At 47.4% G+C, this 15,000-nt stretch overlaps 2 protein-coding genes across 3 annotated transcripts in view; both read right to left on the reverse strand.

Moving 5' to 3' along the window:
* Positions 1-2,596, reverse strand: part of sntb2 (syntrophin, beta 2) — a 15,597-nt gene extending 13,001 nt beyond the window's left edge. For both annotated transcript variants that reach the window (XM_084018364.1, XM_084018363.1), the window contains exon 1: positions 1,588-2,596. In XM_084018364.1, coding sequence (XP_083874490.1) covers positions 1,588-2,320 — 733 coding nt within the window. In that variant the 5' untranslated portion in view covers positions 2,321-2,596. The remainder of the gene's footprint in view (positions 1-1,587) is intronic.
* Positions 2,597-6,532: 3,936 nt separating this feature from the next.
* The window catches only part of spire2 (spire-type actin nucleation factor 2), a 13,868-nt gene continuing 5,400 nt past the window's right edge, over positions 6,533-15,000 (reverse strand). Inside the window, exons 6-15 of the mRNA XM_084017082.1 lie at positions 14,363-14,449; positions 14,102-14,219; positions 13,281-13,438; positions 12,802-13,018; positions 11,734-11,852; positions 9,154-9,291; positions 9,008-9,075; positions 8,625-8,652; positions 8,134-8,231; positions 6,533-7,031 (exon numbers count right to left, since the gene is read on the reverse strand). Coding sequence (XP_083873208.1) covers positions 6,692-7,031; positions 8,134-8,231; positions 8,625-8,652; positions 9,008-9,075; positions 9,154-9,291; positions 11,734-11,852; positions 12,802-13,018; positions 13,281-13,438; positions 14,102-14,219; positions 14,363-14,449 — 1,371 coding nt within the window. The 3' untranslated portion in view covers positions 6,533-6,691. The remainder of the gene's footprint in view (positions 7,032-8,133; positions 8,232-8,624; positions 8,653-9,007; positions 9,076-9,153; positions 9,292-11,733; positions 11,853-12,801; positions 13,019-13,280; positions 13,439-14,101; positions 14,220-14,362; positions 14,450-15,000) is intronic.

Consider the following 15,000-nt stretch of genomic DNA (forward strand, 5'->3'; position numbering starts at 1 on the left):
GGTGATAGTGTGGTATATGTTGGTGATATGTTGGTGATATGGTGGTGATATGGTAATATGATACAGTGGTGATAGTGTGGTATATGGTGGTGATATGGTGGTGATATGGTAATATGATACAGTGGTGATAGTGTGGTATATGGTGGTGCTAATGGTGGTGCTAATGGTGGTGATATGGTAATATGATACAGTGGTGATAGTGTGGTATATGGTGGTGATATGGTGGTGATATGGTGGTGCTAATGGTGGTGATATGGTAATATGATATGGTGGTTCCCTGGTTAACCATCTATCTACAGATCTCCATCAACCAGCTGAACGGATGATTTGTGGTTGAACCGATGTGGAAGCTACTTTTCTGCAGAGATGGCTTCCAGACCGGAGGACGTTTTTTTGGTTTACTGTTGGCTTTAGAGTAGAAATGTGTCACACATTGATTAGTTCCTACACTTCCTGCTCGTCAGTATTCATCGGGCGTTCATTCCGAACCATTAAACACAGCATTTAGCTTCCCTGGCCTGAAAGTTTCCCATCCCCAAAGAGCTCTGAGCCCCCATTCACTCTTTTTCCACTTTTCTAAAGGTCGACCGCTTCGACGTGAACTCATCTCCATGGAGATCCGCTCAACCTCGTCTCTCCACATACGGCATCTGCACCGCCCATTTTCCATGCTGTTGTCTTGGACTATAATACACTTTATAGTTTCTCATGAATAAATATATAAAATCCTCTCTGTGCAACATGCTGAGATCCCTGCACCATTTCCATGGTTTCCTCTGATTGGGTTCATCTTTAGTGACGTGCAGCCAATCAGATACACAGAGGACAACTGATCACTTCCCTGTTTACACTAATCAAAGCCTTTCTGTCCTGTTGATATTGTTAAAGCGCCGCTGCTCCTCCGGTCATTGATTAACTCTTACTCTGTTTGTTTACATGTCTGCAGTTAGAATCACATGATAGAAGAGTTTAGTCAAAGTTACACCTTCAGCTATCACACATACAGCTGACTTTTGAGTTTTTTTATGTATATTATACACACACACACACACACACACACACAAACACGCGTTACATTTTGGGGCTACTTAAAGTAGGGGTCGACTGATTATCGGTGCTAATATTCAGCATTTTTATGGTTATCAGTCGTTTTTTTAAGCCAATTTGCTGATGAAGTACTTTTAAAATGTGCTACTTCTTTGACTCTGATGCAGCAGCAGTCACTACTCCTTGATCTTTATTTTACCTTAATAAAAGTTCAGGGAATTCTTTATTTGTTTGTTTGTTCATTAGTTCTGCCTTTTGACACTTTTTTTCAGTATAGGCCCTGAAAAAAACATCTGTCGACCCCTCATTTAAAGATTCAGTCTATCTGATTGTATATATGTGTGTGTGTATATATATATATATATATATATATATATATATATATATATATATATATATATATATATACACACACACACAGCTGTATAGTTGCAGCGAGCAGTAGTTCGGGATTAGTCCGCCGGGGTCAGGTGTGCAGCCCGACCACAGGAGTCTAATCTCGGCCTTTACAAGTCCCCGCTCTCGCGTTGGCCCACTTACCCTCCAGCGTGACTTCCTTCCCCGCCTTCTTCAGCGCCTGGACCGCCAGGTCGTGCGTTGCCTCCCGAAGGTCGTTCCCGTTCACCGACAGGATCGCGTCGCCCACCCGGAGAGCGCGGCTCTGGTCGGCGGCGAGCCCCGGGAAGATCTTGGAGATGAGGATGGGCATCCGGTTCTCACGCCCCCCCTTGATGCTGATCCCGAGCCCGCCAGACTCCTGTTTGACAACTCGGACTTTCCGAACAGCCTCCGAGGGTCCGTCCAGACCGGCGGGGGCGTCGCCTTGCCTCGACCCGAAGCTGGACCCGGGACTGCCGTAGCTGGATCCGGGGCTTCCAAAGTCAGAGTTCGTGCCGTTATTCGGGTACTTCCCGGGGCTGTTTACACCGAAGTTGGCGTCGTATTGACCCCGACTGACACCCCCGCGGCCCGGGCTGCCGCTGCGCCCCCTGCCCCCGTGGTTCTGGTTCTGAACTTGCTCTTGGCCCGAGGGCGGACCGCGGCCCGGATTCCCCGGACTCGATCCGGGCTCGTTTCCGTTCGACATGCCATTTCGCAGGCCCGCGGGGGAGTTGCTGTAGTCCCAGTGGTTCCCCCCGCCCGGTCCGGCCGCCTCCGCCTCGGCGGTTAGAGTCAGCGTCTCCCGGGTGAGTTCGGCGGCCACTCGGATCCAGCGGTCGCGGAGCAGGAGGTCCAGTTGGCCGTTTTTGTCCGCTCTGGTCCAGACTGCCATTCCGGCTCCGAGGCGGGCCGCGTTCACACTGAACTCATCGCACAACTTTTACTCGTCTTCAGAGTGCGCGCGCGAGCAGCGACGAGGCTCCGGGGGGGGGGGGGGACCCAGCGGCGACACACCCACCGAGCCGGGACCGGGACCGGCGGGACAGGAAACCCCGGAGGACTCCCGCGAAACGAGGGCGAGGGGCGAGAGAGAGAAAAGAGCACAACTGGCTGCGAGGGCTCAGCCGGAGACGGCTTGTTGTCGAGTTCAAGCTCTAAAGCTGCTCCACTTCCACCGGGAAGCTGGCGGCCATTGGACAACACCATATCCGCCCAGACCTTCAAAGTAAAATACATGACTGCGTTCAATACGAGTGAAAATGTTTGCAAATATCAGTAGAATTTGCTTCTAATTATTAATTAGAAGCAATATTCAGTAAATAAACAGTCAGTAGAATGTCCTTCATAGGGGTACTTTTACTTTCTACTTTGAGTAGATTTCAGTACTTGTTCACTTTTACTTTTACTTTTAGTAAAGATGTAGAATCAGTACTTCCACTTTCACCAGTATTTTTGAACACAAATAGTTATTAGCATATAACTTTCCCCGGTTAATTTCAGACGATTATCAAATAAAATATGTGTTTTGTTGAATATAGGTGAAAATCTACAGACAAAGTAGACACATTGAAATAAAACAAATACCCAAAATGTGTATTTTAGATGTTTTTACTGTTCCACTAGTCTGAAGACCTGTCATCGAAGGAAAATAGTCCAACATCTCAGACGTGACCAGAGCATGAAAACATGTTTTTTACCTGAGGTGTTATTCTAAAAGTACACGTCAAAACATTACGCTTTTATTCTGATAGTATAATCACTTAATTTCCTGTTTCCTTCTATTTCATTCATGGTATCTTCACGAGGCTGCAGAGTGAACTCAGACAGACAGCCAATAGTCAGCAGAGCTGCTGATTATTTATTCATGAGGGGGCGGGGCTACTGAGCTACTTCTCTGTTAATGGACGCTGCTGCCCGTCAACTTTGGTTTCATATTCTAGACATTTTAATGCCTCAGACATGCAAAAGAAGTTGGTGACTTTAGAGGAGCTCTTCCTCTGAGGGGGCGGGGCATTTCTGATTAACCAATCACAACAGAGAGGGCCAATCAGAGCAGACTGGGCCCTTGATGTGTCCCTCCAGAAACCCGAAATCGAAGTCCATGTCCGTCAATGACGTCATCACTTCATCATTTCACGTGTCATGAGGTCAGAGTTTTCGTAGCCATGAGAAGGCGAACAGATAAACAGATGCTCGTGTTTGTCATTAGATTTTATTGCAGTTGAGGTTTACTGAGTGTTTAGAAAAGCAGAGCAGATTGCAAGCGTCCGTGGGGGGGTGGGGGGGGGGGGTCATCATCATCATCATCATCATCATCATCATCATCATGCTGCTGCTGCGTCGGGTAAAAAGGTGCAGCTTCACCCCGATACATTCAGTGTCGCCGCGTCGAGTGTTCCCTCGTTCCCTTTCTGGACGCTGAAAATAAACTTTCAAGCTTCTCTTTTTACAATTCTGTGTTCTGTGTTAAATTCAGGACAAAAACACGGCGACCACAGGGAACGCCACGGGTCACATGACAACTCCTCACCTCCTCTCTCCCACACCATCACCTCCTGGGTGAGATACGGGAGGTAACAGGTGAGATATGGGAGATAACGGGTGAGATATGGGAGATAATGGGTGAGATATGGGAGATAACGGGTGAGATACGTGAGATAACGGGTGAGATATGGGAGACAGGGGGTGAGATACGGGAGATAACGGGTGAGATATGGGAGATAACGGGTGAGATATGGGAGATAACGGGAGAGATATGGGAGATAAGGGGTGAGATACGGGAGACAAGGGGTGGGATATGGGAGATAACGGGAGAGATATGGGAGATAACGGGTGAGATACGGGAGATAACGGGTGAGATATGGGAGATAACAGGTGAGATATGGGAGACAAGGGGTGGGATACGGGAGATAACGGGTGAGATACGGGAGATAACGGGTGAGATATGGGAGATAACGGGTGAGATATGGGAGATAACGGGTGAGATATGGGAGATAACGGGAGAGATATGGGAGATAAGGGGTGAGATACGGGAGACAAGGGGTGGGATATGGGAGATAACGGGAGAGATATGGGAGATAACGGGTGAGATACGGGAGATAACGGGTGAGATATGGGAGATAACAGGTGAGATATGGGAGATAACAGGTGAGATATGGGAGACAAGGGGTGGGATACGGGAGATAACGGGTGAGATATGGGAGATAACAGGTGAGATATGGGAGACAAGGGGGGGGATACGGGAGATAACGGGTGAGATACGGGAGATAACGGGTGAGATATGGGAGACAAGGGGTGGGATATGGGAGATAACGGGTGAGATATGGGAGACAAGGGGTGGGATATGGGAGACAAGGGGTGAGATACGGGAGATAACGGGTGAGATATGGGAGATAACGGGTGAGATATGGGAGACAAGGGGTGGGATATGGGAGATAACGGGCGAGATATGGGAGACAAGGGGTGGGATATGGGAGATAACGGGTGAGATACGGGAGATAACGGGTGAGATATGGGAGATAACGGGTGAGATATGGGAGATAACGGGTGAGATATGGGAGACAAGGGGTGGGATATGGGAGATAACGGGTGAGATATGGGAGACAAGGGGTGAGATACGGGAGATAACGGGTGGGATATGGGAGATAACGGGTGAGATATGGGAGACAAGGGGTGGGATATGGGAGATAACGGGTGAGATATGGGAGACAAGGGGTGGGATATGGGAGACAAGGGGTGAGATACGGGAGATAACGGGTGAGATATGGGAGATAACGGGTGAGATATGGGAGACAAGGGGTGGGATATGGGAGATAACGGGTGAGATATGGGAGACAAGGGGTGGGATATGGGAGATAACGGGTGAGATACGGGAGATAACGGGTGAGATATGGGAGATAACGGGTGAGATATGGGAGATAACGGGTGAGATATGGGAGACAAGGGGTGGGATATGGGAGATAACGGGTGAGATATGGGAGACAAGGGGTGAGATACGGGAGATAACGGGTGGGATATGGGAGATAACGGGTGAGATATGGGAGACAAGGGGTGGGATATGGGAGATAACGGGTGAGATATGGGAGACAAGGGGTGAGATATGGGAGATAACAGGTGAGATATGGGAGACAAGGGGTGAGATACGGGAGATAACGGGTGAGATATGGGAGATAACAGGTGAGATATGGGAGACAAGGGGTGGGATACGGGAGATAACGGGTGAGATACGGGAGATAACGGGTGAGATATGGGAGATAACGGGTGAGATATGGGAGATAACGGGTGAGATATGGGAGACAAGGGGTGGGATATGGGAGATAACGGGTGAGATATGGGAGACAAGGGGTGAGATACGGGAGATAACGGGTGGGATATGGGAGATAACGGGTGAGATATGGGAGACAAGGGGTGGGATATGGGAGATAACGGGAGAGATAACGGGAGAGATACGGGTGAGATATGGGAGATAACAGGTGGGATATGGGAGATAACGGGTGGGATATGGGAGATAACGGGTGAGATATGGGAGACAAGGGGTGAGATACGGGAGACAAGGGGTGGGATATGGGAGATAACGGGTGAGATATGGGAGACAAGGGGTGAGATATGGGAGATAACAGGTGAGATATGGGAGATAACGGGTGAGATATGGGAGATAACAGGTGGGATATGGGAGATAACGGGTGGGATATGGGAGATAACGGGTGAGATATGGGAGACAAGGGGTGGGATATGGGAGATAACGGGAGAGATAACGGGAGAGATACGGGAGATAACGGGTGAGATAACGGGTGAGATACGGGAGATAACGGGTGAGATAACGGGAGAGATAACGGGTGAGATACGGGAGATAACGGGTGAGATAACGGGAGAGATACGGGTGAGATACGGGAGATAACGGGTGAGATAACGGGAGAGATAACGGGTGAGATACGGGAGATAACGGGTGAGATAACGGGAGAGATAACGGGTGAGATACGGGAGATAACGGGTGAGATAACGGGTGAGATACGGGAGATAACGGGTGAGATAATGGGAGAGATACGGGAGATAACGGGTGAGATAACGGGAGAGATACGGGAGATAACGGGTGAGATAACGGGTGAGGTGGTCTAGAGGCGCTATCTTTGTACTTAAACGGGTTCTAGAAGTCCCAGAAGAGGGTTTTTTTATTTATATATGGTAGAATAACGTTAAAGAACACGTTGGTGCGATCGGCAACATTTAAAGAACTACTGTTTCTTTGGACCGTCTGTCTGCGTCACTAGTTGATGGTTTTGGCGTGGAGCCGTGGTGAAGGTGACGGCGAGGGGAGGGGCTGAGTCTCCAGGTGAGACTGGCGCTGCAGCTGCGGTCTCCGATGGGCGGTGGCGTTGGTGGTGGCATTGGCGTTGACATTGGCGTGGGCGGTGGCGTTGCTGGTGGCGGCGGCGGCCTCCCTCTTGGGCGTGTTGTTGAGGAGGTCCACACTCCGGCGGCTGGAGGAAATGACGTCGGCGACGAACTTGGTGCAGTCGGCGCAGATGTCGCGTAGCGTGCAGCCGTGAGCGTACAGGTGAGGGAACTCCTCCTCCACGGAGCGGCGGGACAAGCTGCGCAGAGACCTGCAAAGCATTATGGGCCAGAGTATGACATCATTAATTCCACGTTGATTAAACCTAACATGTGAAAAAGCTGCACTTTGACCTTTCAGGGAACAAAAACAACAAAGAATGTAGAACAGAGGAAACATGCAGGAAGCAGTTTAAGAGCAAATTTCCTCCAGTGGTTTTAAAAGGAAACAGACAGATGTTAATGTTAATCAGCTGGAATGAAAACGAAGCTCGTTATTTAATAGAAACATGATGAGTGACTGTTCATCGCCGTGGAAACTAACGAGCAGATTAAGGTCATGGTCTGATTAAAATAACCGAACATTGGCGGTTATTGCAGGTGGGAGATCAGCTGATCGTCACCGTGTCGGCAGACTCTCTCTCTCTCCAGCTCTCTGTCTAGCTCGCTCGCCCATCTGTCTTCCTGCCCATCACTTCACCTGGACACAACAGGGATCCATGACAGCCGGCTAATTATTACATAATGGCCGCTTAGACGTCTCACGAGAGGCGATGATGTAACAAAGGGACGGGGCCGGTGGGGGGGGAGCTGTGATTGGCTAATCACGGAGTCCAGAGGGGGAGGGGTGGACTTAAATAGATCCAACCTGCATTCTTAACCTGAGCTCTTCATTTGTCCTTGGACTGAAGACGCGTCAGGAGGGACTGGAAGGGGGAACCAGGTCTGAGGGTCATGACCTCAGAGTCAAGTCCGGTCCGTCTGGTGGTCATGTGACTTCCTTATTTTCATTTGAAAACACAAAAAAGGAACAAATGAAGTCCAAGGAAATGTTGCTGGTATGTTGGCGGGAGGGAATGGATCTCAAAAGGTGTAACAATGTAATGTGTGTTTGTCCACTAGGATGTCAGAAAGGTTGGAATCTAGGGTTCATCAAGGGTTCATCCTCTGAGGACCATAAATGGGATCAAGAAACCTGACAATTTGACCCGTAAACCCCTCAGATTTGTTTTACATTCTCAAAGCCAAGGTTTCTAATGCACACAATTAGCATTCATTTAGTACTCAAAGTAGATTTTTACTGATTCCATTTTGTCCGTTTCAGATCTGGTCTACATTATGAACCACCAACAGGCTCTGCTGCTGAACACTCACTTATAGACTTGGCTCTTGTGTCCGTGGCTCTTCGGGGTGCTGTGGAAGCCGACTGTGTACACGGGAATGTGGGCCATCTTCTTGGAGGGGATCTTCATCTGGAGGACAAGACAACAACGAGATGAAGAAGAACGGCATCGTGAGGAGACATGACACTTAGAGGCTAAAATACAGCTGGAGGAACCAGAATAAAGTGCTGAGTCATGCTTTGTTAGGTCTGTCTGCAAGACCACAAGATAACTACTGTTAAAACGCTGGTTTTCTGAATGGAGTCTGGTTGATGGTGCTAGGCTACGCTAACATTGTAGCTGCTCCATCAACACTCCAAATAAGGTCATCTAGACATAAATACAGCAGAGACCTTGTTGTTTGGACCACAGACAGTCTCTGGTTAAAATGCTGGTTTTCTGAATGGAGTCTGGTTGATGGTGCTAGGCTACGCTAACACTCAATCACCAAACACAGATAATATATCTGAAGGTGTAAGTTACCTTTGCACTGCAGGAGCTGCAGACGGATCTGGAAGAGAGACTAGAATTAATCTCTACAAACATACATGAGTCTGTGAGGCTGAACGAGGCTGTCGATCAATGACAATGATTCATTCATAAAAAGTATCATTCAAATTGTATAAATATGCATTGTGTAGGGGGAGGGGTGCAGATTTTACCACTTATATATCATTAGAGTCATAGGTCAGTGTACTTAAAGGGGTGTTTGAGTTCAATACAGCGAGCAGCAATAACACTGTCAACATCCAATGAATTCCTTTGATCAGATTATTGATGATCAGCTGACTGAAGAATTTAAAGAGGAACGGTGGTGTGGGTTACCTCGAAGCTTAGGTCAAAGCTAGCGTGGACATGTGTGGTACCTTTTACACAGTAAGCAGGTGGACGGCCACGAGAAGAGAGGGAACTTCACTCTGCAGCAGCAGCAGACCTGAGAACAGTTCAACAGGCTATTTACTGGCAACACAACAGCAGCGTATGATCAACAGGGAGGGAGGGGCTCCGTTACTTTGCCTCTCTTCAGGTTGTTGTAGAGCTCTTTGCTCTGAAGGAACTTCTCCATCTCCGCTTTGACCAGCACTCTGCGCACGTTGATGACCTCATCAACCGTCAGGGCGAGACTCTCCACGGGATGACTGAACTCCTCCTGAAACCAGACGGCCGCCATTATAGTTTACTTCTACGGTGACGTATTTACACTAAACACCTCTAGAGTCTCTATCTAACACGGTGACGTATTTACACTAAACACCTCTAGAGTCTCCATCTAACACGGTGACGTATTTACACTAAACACCTCTAGAGTCTCCATCTAACACGGTGACGTATTTACACTAAACACCTCTAGAGTCTCCATCTAACACGGTGACGTATTTACACTAAACACCTCTAGAGTCTCCATCTAACACGGTGACGTATTTACACTAAACACCTCTAGAGTCTCCATCTAACACGGTGACGTATTTACACTAAACACCTCTAGAGTCTCTATCTAACACGGTGACATATTTACACTAAACACCTCTAGAGTCTCCATCTAACACGGTGACGTATTTACACTAAACACCTCTAGTCTCTATCTAACACGGTGACGTATTTACACTAAACACCTCTAGAGTCTCTATCTAACACGGTGACATATTTACACTAAACACCTCTAGAGTCTCTATCTAACACGGTGACATATTTACACTAAACACCTCTAGAGTCTCTATCTAACACGGTGACGTATTTACACTAAACACCTCTAGTCTCTATCTAACACGGTGACGTATTCACACTAAACACCTCTAGAGTCTCTATCTAACACGGTGACATATTTACACTAAACACCTCTAGAGTCTCTATCTAACACGGTGACGTATTTACACTAAACACCTCTAGAGTCTCTATCTAACACGGTGACATATTTACACTAAACACCTCTAGAGTCTCTATCTAACACGGTGACATATTTACACTAAACACCTCTAGAGTCTCTATCTAACACGGTGACATATTTACACTAAACACCTCTAGAGTCTCCATCTAACACGGTGACGTATTTACACTAAACACCTCTAGAGTCTCCATCTAACACGGTGACGTATTTACACTAAACACCTCTAGTCTCTATCTAACACGGTGACGTATTTACACTAAACACCTCTAGTCTCTATCTAACACGGTGACATATTTACACTAAACACCTCTAGAGTCTCCATCTAACACGGTGACGTATTTACACTAAACACCTCTAGAGTCTCCATCTAACACGGTGACGTATTTACACTAAACACCTCTAGAGTCTCCATCTAACACGGTGACATATTTACACTAAACACCTCTAGAGTCTCCATCTAACACGGTGACGTATTTACACTAAACACCTCTAGTCTCCATCTAACACGGTGACATATTTACACTAAACACCTCTAGAGTCTCCATCTAACACGGTGACGTATTTACACTAAACACCTCTAGAGTCTCCATCTAACACGGTGACGTATTTACACTAAACACCTCTAGTCTCTATCTAACACGGTGACGTATTTACACTAAACACCTCTAGTCTCTATCTAACACGGTGACATATTTACACTAAACACCTCTAGAGTCTCCATCTAACACGGTGACGTATTTACACTAAACACCTCTAGAGTCTCCATCTAACACGGTGACGTATTTACACTAAACACCTCTAGAGTCTCCATCTAACACGGTGACTTATTTACACTAAACACCTCTAGAGTCTCCATCTAACACCGTGACGTATTTACACTAAACACCTCTAGTCTCCATCTAACACGGTGACATATTTACACTAAACACCTCTAGAGTCTCCATCTAACACGGTGACGTATTTACACTAAACACCTCTAGAGTCTCCATCTAACACGGTGACGTATTTACACTAAACACCTCTAGAGTCTCCATCTAACACGGTGACGTATTTACTCTAAACACCTCTAGAGTCTCCATCTAACACGGTGACGTATTTACACTAAACACCTCTAGAGTCTCTATCTAACACGGTGACGTATTTACACTAAACACCTCTAGAGTCTCCATCTAACACGGTGACGTATTTACACTAAACACCTCTAGAGTCTCCATCTAACACGGTGACGTATTTACACTAAACACCTCTAGAGTCTCCATCTAACACGGTGACGTATTTACACTAAACACCTCTAGTCTCCATCTAACACGGTGACGTATTTACACTAAACACCTCTAGAGTCTCCATCTAACACGGTGACATATTTACACTAAACACCTCTAGTCTCTATCTAACACGGTGACGTATTTACACTAAACACCTCTAGAGTCTCCATCTAACACGGTGACGTATTTACACTAAACACCTCTAGAGTCTCCATCTAACACGGTGACATATTTACACTAAACACCTCTAGAGTCTCTATCTAACACGGTGACGTATTTACACTAAACACCTCTAGAGTCTCCATCTAACACGGTGACATATTTACACTAAACACCTCTAGAGTCTCCATCTAACACGGTGACGTATTTACACTAAACACCTCTAGAGTCTTTATCATGTAAACCAGTGGGACCACCGAGACCAGGACCAGGACCAACTCACCATCCACTGGTGCTGGTCTCCAGCTGTGGATCCAGACTGCGGTTCTGAGCCCTCGTCCACTGAGCTCAGAGACAGGCGGGCCGGAGAGGACGCCACCCAGCTGTGAGCCGGGTAGGAGGCTGTGAGTGAAGGAGACCAGAGAAATGATGAGCTTTTTTAAACATGGACGTCACTGATGGGTTTTGACATTGGTCCAGTGTTGGTATTGTGTCATGTGACGTGTTGCTGGAGAGTCAGAGGTTTCATTTTCCATGTCATGGTTGAATATTTGGTAGATTGCATGGGAGATTCACCAAAGTCTCCTTTTAGCAGGAAACTAAAGGCTCTCTCATGTGTTATTAATCTGATCCCAGTGATTGGAGCCGTGCTGCTACATGTGAACGTCAGATGGCAGTGAGAGGTCTGGTCTCCGGGGGGGGGGGGCTTGGACCCTGTAGGTGGACGGTGTCGATGCGACTCTAATGGAAAGTAAACAGGCTGAGAGGAAGCTGGGTAAACAGCTCCAGTCCACAGTACTGGGACCAGCTGCCCACGAGGCCCACGGTGAGGAGTGGACCTCCTTCCAGACTCAGAAAGGGTTCAGGTTCAGGTCTCTGGATATGAAGCACATTTCAAAGCCATTAGCCTCCTTCAGTCTGACTTTATCTTTAGATTTGATTAAAATCCCTCAGCTTCATGGCAGACATGATGGTGTTCCAGGAGATACATCACATTGTGTTGATTCTTCATCTTTGTTTACTTTTGTACATGTCATGAAATAACAATTAATTTAAATCACATTTAAGTTATCATCATCATCATCATTATTATTTTTATAGTTTCTGTCTTCATGTGTGAGAGCTCCATGACATCTGGTAGCAACGTTTCAGCAGCAATACTGCCCCCTTGTGGTCATTCATGATGTACTTTTACTCACAACTCCTGGAAGGAAAGAGGAATATTTCTCTCAGGAAGCTGAACATTTCACACCGAGTCAAACATCTCCTGGAAGTGTGAAGCATACTGAGATATTGAGATTCCATGGTTGTACAGTACACATATAGTATAGGCCTACGTCTCCACACTGACCTCTGTGGTGAGGAGGCGGCCCGGCTCCACTCAGGGTCCTGGACCGGGGCCTCTCCCCCCTCAGCCTCACCCCCAGCTGGGCCGACTCACACAGCGGGGGAGGCGTCTCGGCTCGGAGCAGCGCCAGGTCGTGCTCCGAGAAGGAGCGGTCTCTCTTCAGAGGTGTGGGGGAGCTCTCTGCCCTCCTCAGCTCGCCGCTGTCTGGGGACTCCTCCTCCTGGGGGGGGGGGGGGGGGGGGGGCACACACACACACACACACACACCACACACACACACACACACACACACACACACTTAGTAAAATCAGTTGAAACATTATCATTCAGAGATCAAATGTATTATTCACTGCATCTGGGCTCTAGATAACCTGTCCTGTTGCCACTACGCACAAAAACCTGGTACAATGGCTGGCATCTCATCCTACACTAACACACACACACACACATGCGCACACCCACACACACCCACACACACACACCTCAGATATGTTCATCTCCTCCATCTCGGCCAGCGTCGGGGCCCTCAGCAGGACTCGAGGGCGCGGCGGGCGCGGCTCCGACACGGACAAGTCGATGCATGAGGTGGATTTCACGTTACAAGGACACGTCTGAGCCAAGCAGGGCAGCGAGCCGAACGCTGGGGGAGGAAACATTCAGGATTTATCTCCTCTTATTGAGAGTTATTGGATTGATGATGCCCATCAGAGCCGAGGAGTCTCCGACGTGAAGCTGTTCACTATCAGACGCCAAACCTGGCAGCGCTGATCAAATATCTAACTTTGTCCGTTTCTCACCTGAACACATTTTAGTGAACTGTGCACGAACTTGTAGATCTCGTCTCTTAATTTAGCTCTCAAAGGGCAACGACTCATTTAGCTTTAAAATGTACAAAAATGAAGGGTGAAAATGTTGCAGCCAGGCGGCAACCTCCAGCCAACGCAAAGACTAAGATCTGCACGGCCGGCTGGCATGAGAGTGCATGAGAGTGCATGAGAGTGCATGTGAGTGCATGAGAGTGCATGTGAGTGCATGTGAGAGCATGTGAGTGCATGAGTACGCAAAACAAAGAAGAGAGAAGCTCTGATTACAACACATACGGAGGGAGGGCTCATTCTCTGCTGAGGTCGATATTACTGCTGCATAACAGATAATAATTATATATATATATATATATATATATTATATATATATATATATATATATATAGATATATCCCCTCAGGTCGATATTACTGCTGCATAACATAGATAATAATTATATATATATATTTATATCTATACATATAGATATATCCCCTTACGTCTGCAGCTGGGCAGGACCACGGGCCGGAGCTTCCTCTCCTGCTTGATCTGAGCCAGGACCTGCTCATGGAGGCAGGGCTGCTGTGGAGGAGGGGGGGGGAGGCTGCGCTCGGACACCTAACGAGGACCCGACAATTACAACTTAGAGGAATCCAACACACAGACAAGAAGTTTATACACGTGTACGGAGAAGAAGTGCCGATATTTAAACACGCGGTTCTAGTTTTGATGGTAAAATGTATAATTAAAAGGCCACTTACTGGTTTAAGTGGAGGTCTGGATCTGATGAAGTCCAGGATCAACTCGTGGGCGTTTCTCTTCACCCGTGTGGGAATATCACCGTCCACCTGATCAACACAGGAAACTCCGACTGTAGTACGGCGCTTGTAAACACAACATCGGTATATTATCACCAACAGTATTTCATATTTACATATCAACACGAGGGCTTAAAACTATTTCGCTGCTAAATGCTCCACTTTGTTGTTAGTCGTTAGTGAGCACCGTGTACGTGGGGGCGGTGAGAGCCGTGGGACTCAACCGGCCGTGGAACCAAAACAAAGGGCTGAAGGAAGCTGAAATGCAGAGATGGAAGTTGATTCTCTGTGTAACCGCCGGCAACGGAGAAGGCCGAGTCATGTATCACACATGCCACATGGATACCTGCTACATAACGCTTCCTTCCTGGAACAAAGCCGGGGACAGGAAGTGGCGAGGAGGACTACCACGAAAGAAGAAGTCAGACGCTTCAAGGACAAACGTGTCAGTCTCCCTCCCGTCTCCATGACCTCGTCTGAACAAAGGGATGAGGAGGCTTTTCTCTCACAGTTAATGTTCCTAAGAAGATCTGCGAGGCTTTGATTTACCGACGTCTCCACTGCTTTTAGTCTTTACATCG

Source organism: Eutrigla gurnardus (genome assembly GCF_963514095.1).
Source record: "Eutrigla gurnardus genome assembly, chromosome: 9".
NCBI classification, from domain to species: Eukaryota; Metazoa; Chordata; class Actinopteri; order Perciformes; family Triglidae; genus Eutrigla; species Eutrigla gurnardus.